The 15,701-nt window shown below is 39.0% G+C and overlaps 1 protein-coding gene across 50 annotated transcripts in view; it reads left to right on the forward strand.

Annotated features, from left to right (window-relative positions):
* ANK2 (ankyrin 2) overlaps positions 1-15,701 on the forward strand; it is a 584,595-nt gene that overhangs the window by 429,940 nt on the left and 138,954 nt on the right. For 31 of the 50 annotated variants that reach the window (XM_086407151.1, XM_086407166.1, XM_086407160.1 and 28 more), the window contains exons 5-7: positions 7,751-7,849; positions 12,768-12,953; positions 13,395-13,418. In XM_086407151.1, coding sequence (XP_086263277.1) covers positions 7,751-7,849; positions 12,768-12,953; positions 13,395-13,418 — 309 coding nt within the window. The remainder of the gene's footprint in view (positions 1-7,750; positions 7,850-12,767; positions 12,954-13,394; positions 13,419-15,701) is intronic. The other 19 variants (XM_086407163.1, XM_086407146.1, XM_086407168.1 and 16 more) reach the window with 1 other exon arrangement.

A 15,701-nucleotide genomic window follows, 5' to 3' on the forward strand; every position in this document is an offset into this window, starting at 1 on the left:
ATCTACGTTTGATAGGAAAATTATTAGCTCATGTTAATTCAATTTTCCAAAATAATCCAATTACCAAAAAAGTTTCTCTCCAATGACTAAAACCTCATTACTGGTTTATAGTTATATCACTAACAAAAGTAGGAAAAATATTTTTGGTAATATTGCAAGTGTTTGAATTCTCCAAAATATAATTTCTGGATTTGAAGAAAAGTCTTTTAACTTTTCAATAAATCTGAGAAATGTTATAATGACTAATAAATCATGCATACTGAAACCACTTCCAATCTTTAAGTGGCATATAAATACATATAAATAGTTAATGACAGTTCAAAATCCCCAAATCATATTAAATATTTCTAATCCTCATTTCTCATCTGAATTATTACAAAAATCTTCTTTCTACTCTTCCAGACTCTTCTCTGACCACTTTCTAATTCATCCTCCCCATTCTGGCAACTTAATCTCTTTAAAATGCAAATGTGAATATGTCAGACCCCTGCTTAAAACCCTTTGTGTGTGCATGCGAAGTCACTTCATTCATCTGTGTGACATTATGGACTGTAGCCCGCTAGGCTCCTTTGTCTGGGATTGTCCAGGCAAGATTACTAGAGCGGTTTGCCATGCTCTCCTCCAGAGGATTTTCCCAACCCGGGATCGAACATGCGTCTCTTAATGTCTCTTGCACTGGCGAGAAGATTCTTTACTACTAGCGCCACCTAGGAAGCCCTAAAACCCTTCAGTGACTCCCAAGACTTAAGAATAAAATTCAGATGCCTTTGAGTGATGAATGGGTGCTGATCCCTGCCTGTCTCAGCCTGTTCTCGCCTGTCACAGTGAATTTTCTGGAAATCCCTATACGGTCAGGATTTTCTCTTCTCGTGGGCTTTCCTCTGTTTGGAAAACCTTCCCTACTTCTGTGCCTAAATTCTGTGTTTTTTAGCTTGAAAAGTCACTGAAAGTGATCTTGCTCAGTTGTGTCCGACTCTCTGCTACCCCATGGACTGTAACCTACCAGGCTTCTCCGTCCATGGGATTCTCCAACAAGAGTACTGAAGTGGGTTGCCATTTCCTTCTCCAGGGGATCTTCCCAACCGAGGAATTGAACCCGGGTCTCCCGCATTCCAGGCAGACGCTTTAACCTCTGAGCCACAAGCCAAATCACTCCCAATGTCTTCCAAGTGTCACTCCCAGAGTTTCCTTCAGATATAATTTTTTTATTCAGTTGACTTCTATGTCCCTTTATGTTCTCCTTGTATCCAACACATAATTTTTTTTTTAAAGAAACTTAACTAGATATGTGCTCACTGAATTGTAATACTGTTGTTTGCTTACTTGTCCATCTCAGCCTCTGGACCATGAGCTCCTCATAAACAGGGAGCTTTCATTTCTGAATCACTGGAGCTGAGCACAATGCCTGGCAGTGAAGTTACCAAACACAGTTTTGTTAAGTGAATAAATATAAATGAATGGCAAATAATTAATAATTGCTATGGAGAGAAACAGCATTCAAAATATTTAATAGCCACTTGGTAGAGGCTGCTGTTGGTCACCTTGGAACTACTCTGACAACAAATATTTAATTTGTTGTATTTATTTATTTTAAAATATGTATTTATTTCTTTGTCTGTGCCAGGTCTTAGTTGCGGCATGCAGGATCTTTAGTTGTGGCATGTGGGATCTAGTTCCCTGACCAGGGATTGAACCCAGACCCCCCTGTATTGGGAACGTGCAGTTTTAACCACTGGACCGCCAGGGAAGTCCCTCTGACTTTTTGATACCAACAAGGAGGAAATATCAAATGTATATTTTGATGCCTACATGCAGTCAGACTATTACAGGAAAACATGGAGACATAATTTATTGGAAAGTACTTGTATACATGGACACAGGAGCCATTAATCCTGTGTTGAGGACCTATCAATGTAGGAAGATAAAAGCTTCCCTATAAAACTGACAATGGTGTTAAAGTGTTGCCATGCCCTTTCCCAGTTACCCAGATGTGTTTCATATTGTCTGGTAGACTAATTCTTACTAAATAGCATCGGTAAGTGAAGGAAGGATAATTTCCAACATCTTTAGCACCTGTAGTAAATCTTTACTGCCTTCTTACTTCACACATTTAGTAACAGTAAATACCTCCCCTTCCTTCTTAGCAAAGATGTCTTAGCTCATGTGTCCTTCATCTTTTCCATACACTGTCTCAAATATTGCAAAAGCGGATTAATCCTATATTTCAATTTCTGTCCCCTACCATCCCAAACCAAGGCATCTGTGGTCACCAGAGTGACCTGTCCAAAATGCAGATGTGATCCCTGCCAAAAGCCATGTCGTTTTCTGCATTGCCTAAAGGTAGTTTAAAAACAATTTTTTTTCTTTAATGCATGTGTGTTGATTTCATATCTGGATACTCCACTTCAGGGGAGGCACGGTAGTCCCTAGGGTTTCGTATAAGTTTCACAGGAGATTCTATCACACAGCCAGGCTGAGAATCACACATCCACAGGATCAGGTCCTTTATAGGGAAGAAGGCTCTCCATGGACTGCCTCCTGCCTGTTGCTTCCAGCTCACTTAATACCTGTGAGATTTTGGCAAGGTTACCTAATACTTGAGCCCCAGCTGCCTTATTGCAAATGGGGATAATAATACCAGTGTTACAGCACAATTTTAAATATTCGAGATAGTATTGGGCCTTTTAATTTATCACCTGATAAAAACCTGAACTGAGACTCTTAATAATTACTCCAAGATACTGTTCATAACTTAGACCATCCCAGACAACTGAGACATGTGGTCATAGTAATTTGAAGCCATATATTCAAAGCATTTCTCACAGTGAATGATATATAGCGTGTGTTCAGTAAATCATTTTTATTTTCATTGTTCTTCACATTGGCATCCCGCACTCTGCTGGAAGCCCTTGCATGCTGAGGTTGGGGCACAAAGAGCAAATGGTCATCAGGGTACCCCCTAACCAAGATCCTGGACATTTGTCACTGCCTTTCCCCCCTAGACACTATACACTGTCACCGTTGATATTTCTTTGTTTTTAGATTTTGCCTTTTCTTGTCTATTATTCTAGTCTACCATTAACGCTTACAGGGCCCAAGACAAGAGTGCAAAAGAGGTCCACTCATAGCATATTTTTAAATTAAAAGTTATGTATCAAGCTAATACATTATCAAATCCTGCTACCTTGGGTTTCCCCAGGGGCTTAGCAGTAAAAAATCCACCTGTGATGCAGAAGATGCAGGAGACATGGGTTCAATCCCTGGGTCAAGAAGATCCCCCAGAGGAGGGCATGGCAACCCACTCCAGTATTCTTACCTGGAGAATCCCATGGACAGAGGAGCCTGGCAGACTACAGTCCATAGGGTTGCAAAGAGTTGGACATGACTGAAGAAACTGAACATGCACACATCCTCCTATATTCATAAATATATCTTTCTAGCAATATGATAGGTCCGAATTTAGACTTCTTAAAAACCCTGGAGTTCATTCTTTGCAGGATTGGGACTGATTCTGGACTCTGGCCCCTTCCCCTTCCTCACCCTAGGCTCCATCCATACCACAGGAACATCATGTGTAAAGGTGTAGACACCTCAGCCTGTACATTCAGGCTCTGTTCATCTGTTACTTGCACTCTTCCTCACAAAAACATCTAGTAGTGTGTGTTAGACTCCTGTTGCTGCTGTAACAGTTATCACAAATTCAGTGACTTAACACAATTCATTCTTCGTATATTAACACACGTGTATGCAATCTAGAAAGATGGTGCTGATGAACCTATTTGCAGGGCAGCAATGGAGTTGCTTTTAGAAAAGGCAGAGGAACCAGAGATCAAATTGCCAACATCCACTGGATCATCAAAAATGCAAGAGAGTTCCAGAAAAGCATTTATTTCTGCTTTATTGACTATGCCAAAGTCTTTGACTGTGTGGATCACAATAAACTGTAGAAAATTCTGAAAGAGATGGGAATACCAGACCACCTGACCTGCCTCTTGAGAAACCTGTATGCAGGTCAGGAAGCAAAGTTAGAACTGGACACAGAACAATAGACTGGTTCCAAATAGGAAAAGGAGTACGTCAAGGCTGTATATTGTCACCCTGCTTATTTAACTTATATGCAGAGTACATCATGAGAAATGCTGGGCTAGAAGAAGCACAAGCTGGAATCAAGATTGCCAGGAGAAATATCAGTAACCTCAGATATGCAGAAGACACCACCCTTATGGCAGAAAGTGAAGAGGAACTTGAAAGCCTCTTGATGAAAGTGAAAGAGGAGAGTGAAAAAGTTGGCTTAAAGCTCAACATTCAGAAAACTAAGATCATGGCATCTCGTCCCATCACTTCATGGCAAATAGATGGGGAAACAGTGGAAACAGAGTCAGACTTTATTTTTTGGGGCTCCAAAATCACTGCAGATGGTGACTGCAGCCATGAAATTAAAAGAGGCTTAGTCCTTGGAAGGAAAGTTATGACCAACCTAGATAGCATATTGAAAAGCAGAGACATTACTTTGCCAACAAAGGTCAAGTCAAGGCTATGGTTTTTCCAGTGTTCATGTATGGATGTGAGAGTTGGACTGTGAAGAAAGCTGAGCGCCAAAGAATTGATGCTTTTGAACTGTGGTGTTGGAGAAGACTCTTGAGAGTCTCTTGGACTGCAAGGAGATCCAACCAGTCCATCCTAAAGGAGACCGGTCCTGGGTGTTCATTGGAAGGACTGATGCTGAGGCTGAAACTCCAATACTTTAGCCACCTCATGCGAAGAGTTGACTCATTGGAAAAGACTCTGATGCTGGGAGGGATTGGGGGCAGGAGGAGAAGGGGACAACAGAGGATGAGGTGGCTGGATGGCATCACCGACTCGATGCACATGAGTTTGAGTGAACTCTGGGAGTTGGTGATGGACAGGGAGGCCTGGCGTGCTGCAATTCATGGGGTCGCAAAGAGTCGGACACGACTGAGCCACTGAACTGAACTGACTGAACTGAATGGAGTTGCAGACATAGAGAATAAACTTGTGAACACAGTAGGAAGGAAGGAGAGGATGGGATGAATGGAGAGAATAGCATGAAAACGTATACATTACCGTATGTAAAATAGATGACCAGTGGGATTTGCTGTATGTCTCAGTGAGCCCAAACCAGTGCTCTGCGACAACCTAAAGGGGTGGGATGGGATGGAAGGAGGGAGGGAGGTTCAAGAGGGATGGAATATAAGTATACCTAAGGCTGATTCATGTTGATGTATGGCGGAAAGCAACACAATGTTATAAAGCATCCTTCAATGAAAAATGTCAAAGTGTAGTAAAAAAAAAAACCCACAACTTATTCTTTTATTAGTCTTTTATAATTTTAGAAGTCTGAAGTCCAAAATCAGTCCTAATCACAGGGTTAATGCCAAGGTGCTGGCACTGCTGATTCCTACTGAGTGTTCTGAATAAATCTCTCCTTTCTGACCTACTGCCTCCCTCTTGTAAAAACCTTCTGTGATTACATCAAGCCCACCTGGGTAATTCAGGTTACTCTCCTCATCTCAAAATCTTTAACTTAATCACATCTGCAAGATTCCTTTTACCATTATAGGTAGCATTTCCACGTTCTGGGGATTAGGATGTGCACATATTGAGGACCATTTTTCAACCCTGCAGGGTGTGCATGCCAGTGGACCCTTGAGTGGATGATCCCAAGGAAGCAGTCTGAGCAGCGCTGAGGCACGCTTGGGGCTGCATGGGACGGAACTCTGGGTGGCGGCATGTCTGATGTGTGATCTGAGGGCAGGGGAGCTGCAGGATCAGAGAGGGCATGTCCCCTTAGCCCTCTGGATCCCTTACCCTCCTCAGCTAGAGGAGGTCCCTTTAAAGTCCACGACCCAAGACAGAAGCCTAAGGATGGCCCGTGGCTCCTTCCCCCTGCCATCTGGCAGCCACAGTCTATTTACCTTTCTCCTGATCCACATACAAGGTTCTGAGGGAAACATGTAAGCAAATTATTTTATTCTGTTCCAAGTTCTTTTTTTCTTTTTGCATCCCTGCCTTTTACTTGTCGTGAAAGAGCCCCAGTCCACACCCACTCATTGTTTGTAACAGTCCTCACTGGCTTTCCCTTCCTTTGAATTGCTAATTCTATCCTTCCGCCACCTCTTCAGTTCTTAAAATACACTAGATTTCACCTGTTTTCTGTGTTTTTTTAAAAATATGCCCTCCAGCTAGCAAGTTATTCCTGAATCCTACAAAACTGTTAGTTCATTCCTCTTGTAATATTTCTTTGTTTTAAAATTTTCACCACCATTTGAAACCTACAATTTTTCTTTGGTAATCAAATTTTAAATAACTTTTCTTATTCCACTTGTATTTGTGCATGCGTGCTCAGTTGCTCAGTCATGTCTGACTCTTTGTGACCCAGTGGACTGTGTGTGGCCTGCCAGGCTCCTCTGTCCATGGGATTTCCCAGGCAAAAATACTGGAGTGCATTGCCATGCCCTCCTCCAAGGGATCTTTCCCCCCAGGGATCAAACCCATGTCTCCTGCATTGGCAGGTGGGTCTTTACCACTGAGCCACCTGGGAAGCCCATTCTACTCATACCCTTGTGTGTTTGTATTTTGCTGTGTCCTGACCATTTTCAATAACATTTCCACACTTATACAATGTATACGGAAGAATTTTTCAAAAAAGCCATTTTTCTTTCCTTGTAAGTTTTTGAAACTCCCTGAAGTTTCATCTGTATTTCTACTTATTCTCATTAATGCATTCAAGTTCTCAGGGAACCAACTGTGTTTAAGATTCTGACATAATTTTGAGAGAATGTTGAGTTTTGATAGTTTATAAATTATTTAATGTGTTTTTAAATATAAAGCTTTATGAGTTTTTACCTTAATAAAATATTACATATTGCAAAGGTTCTAATGAAAAGAAAATTTGCCAGTTTAAACTTAGTTTCAAACTCATTCATAAAATGTAAATGCTTTGAAAAACTATGACTACATGATATTGTCATATTGCTGTGGAATGTTCTCCAGGAGGGCAGATGTCTGTCTTGTTTTTCATCATTTCCCAGCAATGGCCCAGCTACCAGTGCTTGGATTTTTGTAAATAATTGAATAAATGAATATGAGAATTAACAAATAATAGAATTTCAGAATGGATTTTAAAAAGTAAAGAGGGTTCAGTATAAATCATGCTACCTCAGTCAGAACATTGAAATACAGATTTTTAAATTTTCAATCAGATCTATAATTTCTCCCAGCCTATTTTGATATGAGTAACATTTTATACCTTTAAGAGTATTAAAATGTGTATATTCAAGATAATGATCATCTGTTTAAATGGCTTATGAATTGATAAATACAGGAGATATTACATTAACATTACTTTATATAGATAGTATATGTAATGAGAATTCTATATATTATAGAATTATATAGATATTTAGACACTAAATATCTTTAGTTTTAACACAGTGTTGGGTGATAAGAAATGTGAATCTCTGATACTGAAATGAAGGCAGGAAGTGAGGGGGATATTTCTTCCATTTCTCCTCCTTTGAAATATCTCAGGTGGAAATTGGTTAACTTTGATTTTGTCTAATTTTATGATGGTAAATGCAGGTATGACTTCTTCAGTGTGAAGGTATGTTATTTGTTTCAACATTTCAAAATTTTTCTTCATAGTATTCATTCTTTCCTTGTCTTGTATTCTTCCCTGGTTTAAACTTGTCAAATGATTGAAGATACCTGTTTCACTGTCTGTCCTCAGAATGGCTTCACTCCTTTATACATGGCTGCCCAAGAGAATCACATTGATGTTGTAAAATATTTGCTGGAAAATGGAGCTAATCAGAGCACCGCTACTGAGGTAAGACTGTCAGCTCTAAAGACTTGAATGTTTTTGACTTAATGTCCATTTTCTTCGTATCTAGCTGTAAAAGGTCTCCATTATCTTTATTTTAGGAATGTTTATATCACTGTTGTACAACAGTGGCCATGAACGAGCAATCCAGTGCACAGTTCAATGAGTTTATAATTTGGGATTCATATCAATGTATTCTTATGTGAAATCGCGCTTCCATCAATTTTGCCATTCTGTAGCTTTTTTGGAGCGTTATACCATTCTAAAATCAAATTATAGTAAATTCTACCCATCTCTTTTCATCAATATTTTATCTTTGTTAGGATCTAATACAATTCCTTAAAGGCGCTTTTTCTTAGTGATAAGCACTGATTCATAGTTCTTTGTATTTGTACAGTTTCATGAGGAATAGGACATCAGAAAGCTGTTCGTATTTCTGAAGTTCAAATTATGACGTGGTTGTATGAATGTGGTTATGGCAGCCACTGAGTAGAATGTTCAAAATCAATCCAGTCTCCAAATATTCAGGGCATGCAGACATAAAAATGGTTTTGGAATGAGCCGACGTAGTGTATCACTTTCCTTTCCCTGTGTGTGTCCTCCGATAAGCAGAACCTGCTTTGTATTTTCCTTCTGACTTTTGCCGTAGGCAGATTAAGGAGTGAATTTAGTGACTGTTTGGAATAGTGATTTGTACCTGATGGTCAGGATGTTTTCAAGCTTGGGGAAAATGCTCAGGGGCCCCTGGAAGGTTGGGAGCAGGTGACACAGGAGAGGAAGGGAGGAGACCTCCATCGGGACATGCCTCTCCTCACCAATTTCAATCAGCTTTAACGTCCCTGGTTCTTGTTCTGTGGCTCCACTGACAAAACTTTAAAACTCCCGGCCTGGAGTGAAAGATGACTAATAGAAACTGCCTCGTTAATTTTTAATGTCTAAATGACCTCCTTTATGGGCAATTAAATCTCCAGATGAAATAAACACAACCTGCATTCTGCCCTGCATTGTGCGGAGAGGTCATTATAATCCATTGAATTCATGTCCAGGCCCTCTGATAGAAAGCTTTTTGTGGAGCCTCATAGTAACTTTCTGACAGCTTATTCTCATTAGCTAAAAACAATCCCGAGACATCACTATTAATGAGACCATGTTTCCTGCTTATGACTGGAAAATACAACTGCTGCTGCTGCTAAGTCACTTAAGTCGTGTCCAACTCTGTGCGACCCCATAGACGGCAGCCCACCAGGCTCCCCCGTCCCTGGGATTCTCCAGGCAAGAACACTGGAGTGGGTTGCCATTTCCTTCTCCAATGCAGAAAAGTGAAAAGTGAAAGTGAAGTCGATCAGTCGTGTCCGACCCTCGGCGACCCCATGGACTGCAGCCTTCCACACTCCTCCATCCATGGGATTTTCCAGGCAGGAGTACTGGAGTGGGGTGCCATGGAAAATATAACTACCCAGTGTGAAACGATTCCATGTTCTCTACTCAGCACACACAGATTTTACCCTCTTACCACATGAGTACAGTGTGATTTTTATAATTATGATTTTATGATTGATTTTATGACTTTCTGAGACACTAGTTCTGTCAGTGCGTGGCATGTGAACGTCCTCAGGCACAGCTTGGGTAACAATAGGAGACTATATCTCTACATCACATCCTCTGAGAATTGTAGCTAAAGATGCTTATCTGCATGTGTTTTATTTCCTTGAAAACAGAATCATTTACCTAGAGAAATCTTTACACTACAGAATTCTGCCGATCATACAGACTTACTATTTCTAGCGTATGGTTTAGGGAAACGCAGCCTGCCAGCACTCTCAGCTGTCTCATGGCTCCTCCAGACTAGACCTCTGTGCCATCTCAGTCTGTTTCCAGAAATACTAACACCTTTTTATGTATGTTGCGTTGGTTGAGTCCATGTCACACTGTGGTTCTCAGAAAATGAAAATGGTCTTTGATTTCCGCACAGAAGTGTGGCTCTTGCAAGTCAATCGCATGGGGTTTTGAATCCTGGTTTAGACTCATTTACGCCTGTTGTTTCATTTTTTAATCATTTGCGTTAGGAATCCTCAGTTGTGTCCGACTTTTGCAATGTCATGGACTATAGCTGTCCAGGCTGCTCTGCCCATGGAATTTTCCAGGAGAGAATATTGGAGTGTGTTGCCATTTCGTCCTTCAGGGGATCTTCCCGACCCGGGGATCCATCCCATATCTCTTGAGTCTCCTGCATTACAGGTGGATTCTTTACTGCTGAACGACCGGGGAAGCCCCTTAATCATTTAAATAACTGTAATTTTTTCTGAGTGGACATATAGAAACTTAATTGGTTATTCCACACCACTGGCCTTAATGGTTATCAGAAAATGCACTAATGGAGAACTCTTTGCATGTTTCGCTTTAGTCTCTTGGGCTTCCCAGGTGACACAGTGGTAAAAAGTCCACCTGCCAATGCAGGAGATGGGAGTTTGATCCCTAGCTCGGGAATCCCCTGGAGGAAAAGATGGCACCCCACTCCGGTATTCTTGCCTGGAGCATTCCGTGGACAGAGGAGCCTGGCAGACTATAGTCCATGGGGTCGCAAAGAGTCAGACCCAACTGAACATGCATGAGTGCATGCTTTAGTTATCATTCTGTGAATAAATGACATCTTCACAGGGCTTTATAGTTGATTACTCTGTGATATTTTAGGCTGTATTGCTAAATACCTTCAACGATCATGTGTGCATGTATGAAAATACCTAAAGAAGACACCCTGAACCCATTAATAGCCCTGATTTGCAAAAATTACTAAGCAAGACATTACGACCAGTTTATCAGATAGTTTGAGATCATTCAGTATGGCAGTGAAACTCATATTTGAAAAGAAATATTTAAGGTTTGGAAATTTCCCATAATTATAGCACTTGGCATTGGTAAATAGATGGTGAAAAATGAAGTGTATTGAATTTTAATATTGGTTTCCTTTTCATAGAGTTAGTGGAGATACTTGAAAAAAAATAATTTCAAATATTTACTCTTCTTCCATGAAGTGTAGATTAGAATGAAATCATGTGGTGGAGATTCAAAGTTAAATTCTCTGCAGGGAGTTATCTGTCCATCCAGTATCATTTTTAGAATTTTCTGCTTTCTTCCTTCTTCCTGAATGTTACCAAAATTGAAAGCTAGGAATTTTTAAATCAGGCCCTATACTGTCAGCAAATGACTCGTCTCTAAGAAAAAAATAAACTTCACACTCTTTTAATATAAACTATCCCACTGTTGCGGGGGAAATCAAATTAAATATGTAAATGATAATGAGCCTGTTCTTTCCCCCTTCACAGAGGACTTAATTTGTGCCAAAGTTCCAAATTTAGGCTACTCTCTTTCATCTTACAGCACTACATGCTTTACTCTTCCGTTTCATTAAGTAGTGTGTTTATTTGAAATTCAATTCTAATTTTAAAAGTTCAGTCCTTATTGTGGTAGTGCATATATGATATGGACATTTGAGGAAAATAACTTTCCCTCCAAAGTCTACAGTTACCTTTTTTAAAAATTAGCTGATTAATTAACGTATTTTTGGTTGCTGGGCCTTTGTTGCGGCGCAAGCTTTTTCTCTAGCTGTGGCAAGCGGAGGCTGCCTTCATTGCACTGCGCAAGCTTTTTCTCTAGCTGTGGCAAGCGGGGGCTGCCTTCATTGCGCTGCGCAAGTTTCTCACTGTGGCGGCTTCTCTCGTTGTGGAACCCGGGCTCTAGGGCACATGGGCTTCGGTAGTTGTGGCCTCTGGGCTCAATAACTGCAGTTCTTGGGCTCTGGAGCACAGGCTCAATAGTTTTGGTGCACGGGCTTGGTTGCTGACAGCACGTGGGATCTTCCTGGACCAGGGATCAAACCCGTGTCTCCTGCAGTGGCAGGTAGGATTCTTTACATTGAGCCACCAGAGGAGTCCTACAGTTACCTTTTTAAAAATCATATTTGGAAACAAATGGAGCAGTTAGATGTGGTTAAACAGCCATTGTCTCTGGTATGCATTTGTTAGATGTGCCATCCAATTCCTCTTGTCTCCTCTATGAATGGAAACTTTTAACTCTGAGACTTGTTTTCTAGCTTTTGTGAATTAAGGGAGGTTTTCACATTAACAGAGCCTAGAGTATATTTTTTTCCTACTTGTCACCTTTCCATTTTTGAATACATGTTTCTAGAGAGAAAATATAGCTTCCCAGTTTTCTAGCATGGTTATCCATCTACGGCTAAGACTCCTCTAGCTTTGATGATCTGTGGTATTTCTTTAATCGGTTTTGAAGTTTCAAAGTGAAAGGCTGATTTTCTACATTATTTAGCACAATTTTATATTCAAAAGACAATATATAATTCAACTAAGTGCAAAATTAATGAATTAGCCTTATTTGCCAAAGAATTTTAGATCATATTATGCCCCAGTTTTCCCAAATTAATTGGTAATAGAGCATTCCATTAACTGTTGTTGTTTTCCCTAATCAGTACAGAGATATTTAGCAGCTTGCAAAGTTAATCATGTCATTTATTTCCCCGTGTTGGCTACCATATCAGTCAGACTTGGTTTTCATTATTTCTCCCCTTCCCACAGTTTTCTTTGTATAAGCAGGCATCACTTCGGGTGGCTTCTAATTTATATTTTCAGATTCAAGACATAATGAGCATATCCTGTGTGCAGTATGCTTCATTAGGAAAGGCAGATGTTTTTAAAAGTATGTATAGAATAGATATTTTAAAATATCTGATGAAGCCAGTATGTAGTATAATAAATGACTATAATTTGCTTCAGTCTTCACAGTAATATTTATTCCTTCCAATGTTTTTGTCAATCTTAATCTTTAATTTGAAAATGAGATGCACTGTCTCTTGGAGTTGAATCCCAGGCTTCCCAAAGTTTATGGAAATTTTTTCCTTCTGTCTCCCCAGGATGGCTTTACGCCCCTGGCGGTGGCACTCCAGCAGGGACACAACCAGGCGGTGGCCATCCTCCTGGAGAACGACACCAAAGGGAAGGTGCGGCTGCCAGCCCTGCATATTGCAGCCAGGAAAGATGACACCAAATCTGCCGCCCTCCTGCTTCAGAACGATCACAACGCTGACGTACAGTCCAAGGTAAAAGCTGCACGTATTTGTGGACAGGAACTCTTCTGCTGCCGGCTTCCTCCTGGGGGATGATAAAGAAGTAGGCCATGGTGATAATGCAAAATTACTTCTGGTCATCAAAAGAGATGTTACTTTCAGAGGTATTTCAGAATAAAGGGGACTGTCTACTGGGTACAGTAAGAAAACAAAAAAGAACCCTATGAGATAATTTTCTCCAAAAGGTGAAGCTTTTTAGAAACCTTCTTATTTATTCTATTTATGATAAAAAATAACAGGAACAGAAATAGAAAGATACAGTTGTATTGTATAGTGTTATGGTTGCCTTTGCTAAATAGAATGCATTTTGGCATGCTGGAATGGTGTAGCCAATTGCAGAGAGCAGGTTGATGGTTTCCTTAATTTTGCACTGTGTAATATCTTCCCTCTTTTCCCCACACAACACTGCTTCAGATGATGGTGAATAGGACCACCGAGGTACAGTATTGCGGTTATACCGAAATATATCTTTTTAAAACTTTTATTGTCTTTTTTGTCCAATTAGAATAAATGCTCACTAATTCATACTAATGATTAGAACTTTCATTATTAGGAAATTAATTTGGAAACTTTGCCCATAATTAGGGCAAATAGGTAATTCAAAAATTTTAATATAACATATTTATGAAACACTATTAATCAGTATAGCTATTTAAAAAGCTCATTAGAGTAGAGCATGAAACAATACTGTTCCATAATATGTGTTTTACTAAGTGAGCTTTATTATTAACTTTTTGCCAATAAGAGATGTGACCTCCTTCTCTTAATGAGAATTCTCCATTTAGAATCGAGTGAAGTGTAATTTAAGGAGGTTGCTCTGCCAGTGTTTCATCCTCTTATCTCTTTGCAATTGCCCTTTTTTGTAATTTTTTGCCACGTTGTATATAATCAGTAATGATGTTGAGCATATCATGAGCAAAATATTTTCATCATCTTGCTATCTGATAATAGTTGTCATGAAATCATCTATTTTCCACATACCTAAATAAGTCCCATCCACAAACAAAATCAAGAAGAGCATTTGGTTTAGAGTGTGTGTGTGTGTGTGTGGGAGAGAGAGAGAATGTGTGAGTGTGTGTGTGTGTAGTGGTCTCTCTCTGTTGCTATCAAGAGGCACTAATACAAAAACCATTGAAAGTGTATTATAAAAATTAACCTGTATTATAAAATTTAACCTTCAAAGGCAAGTGACTGTTTCTGTAGACTGATTTTCACTTTGCTGAGGAAATTGTCTAGATTAACATTTCATATGATCACTGGGTTGTGGACCTGGCATTTGCGCTTAATATTAGTAGTGTATTTCTAAAACTAATACCTGTTTATTAACTAGTTTATTCATTGAGATGTGAATAGACTTAAATTATTCATATCATTTCTTCTGTTCCAAATGTTAGGTCAGAGACTTTTTAAAAAATGCCCAACTGCTTGGTGAAATTGCTCAAGACTGGAATAATACAAATTGATATATCTTAATTACTGATTTTAATATTTTTTACTTTTAAGTGATTTTTGGTAATTGTTTACATTTTTGAAAGCAGTGTTGGTTCTAATCATTATGCAGCAATTTGAGTAGATACATACTGAGTTAGAAGTATTTCTTCAAGGACAGTAGAATAACAAAGAGAAACCTATCGAACCACAGTCCTGTAGAATCGTGACCTGAGCCTTCCATCTCCCTGTTAATCAGGGAAGGATTCCTGAGGGGCTTACACCAACCTCATGCTAATCCAAGAGTCACAGCCTGAGGCATCACTGTGGATTTTCAATGAGGCTGTGTCAAGCAATAAATTAGTTTATTTCTGAAAATGGGAAAAATAATATTATTATACTTGAATAATTTGAAAATGATTCATCAGCGATCTCTGTGTTTTTCTGAAATTAAATTGTAACTCAAATAATAGATACATGTTCAGGATATGACTGGGTGACAGGAAATATCAAGATAAAAATAAAAAACATCTAGTCAATTATTTCCTAAAATATTAAAGTTTGACATTTTGTAAAATAGCCCCCAGGTTGTAGGCTGGGTTTTTTTCTTGTATATTGACATGAATATTTGGCATCATGTAGACACAAAATAAAAATATCATGACTATAAGCGTAGGCTTTGGATTGATAGTTGCTATTCTTATTTTGTATCTTGCTTCACTAGAGTCGGGAAATTATTTGCAGCTAATTTGGCTACTAGCACAGAGGAATTTCTGTTACCTAAGGTATCTGAATACTTATTTAGGCTATTTTAAAAGCAAAGTCACCAAGTGAATAGGAAAATAATGGTTGTGATGTGAGTAACATTTCTTAAAAACAATATTGTGTATATCAAAATTCATTTCAAACAAAAGAAGGCAATGCAAAATGGCCTCAAAACTGCAGGATTTGATACCCAGTTTTACAGGAACAGTCTTTATTGTTCCTATTATCTTTTATTAAGCAATGGAAATTATGGAGAGCAGGAACAATGCTTTTTTTTAATATGGTAAATAAGAAAAGAATCAGTATGCTTCTGCTGTGAAAATGGCAGAAATTTCTAATTATGCTTTCATTAGCAAAAATGAAAGGAAATATGCTTTTCTCTATTTAAGATTTTCAGACTCATTTTTAAAACACTCTAAGAATAAACCATTCTCTAATGCTCATATGATTTATTTATTTTTATATTAGTCTTACTGATAAAATTTAGTTTAATTAACGTTCAAATTGGGATTCCACTTAATTTTTTCT

This window comes from Bos grunniens, chromosome 6, assembly GCF_055505025.1.
Source record: "Bos grunniens cultivar Pamir isolate PY7600 chromosome 6, Bosgru_T2T1.0, whole genome shotgun sequence".
Lineage (NCBI taxonomy): Eukaryota > Metazoa > Chordata > Mammalia > Artiodactyla > Bovidae > Bos > Bos grunniens.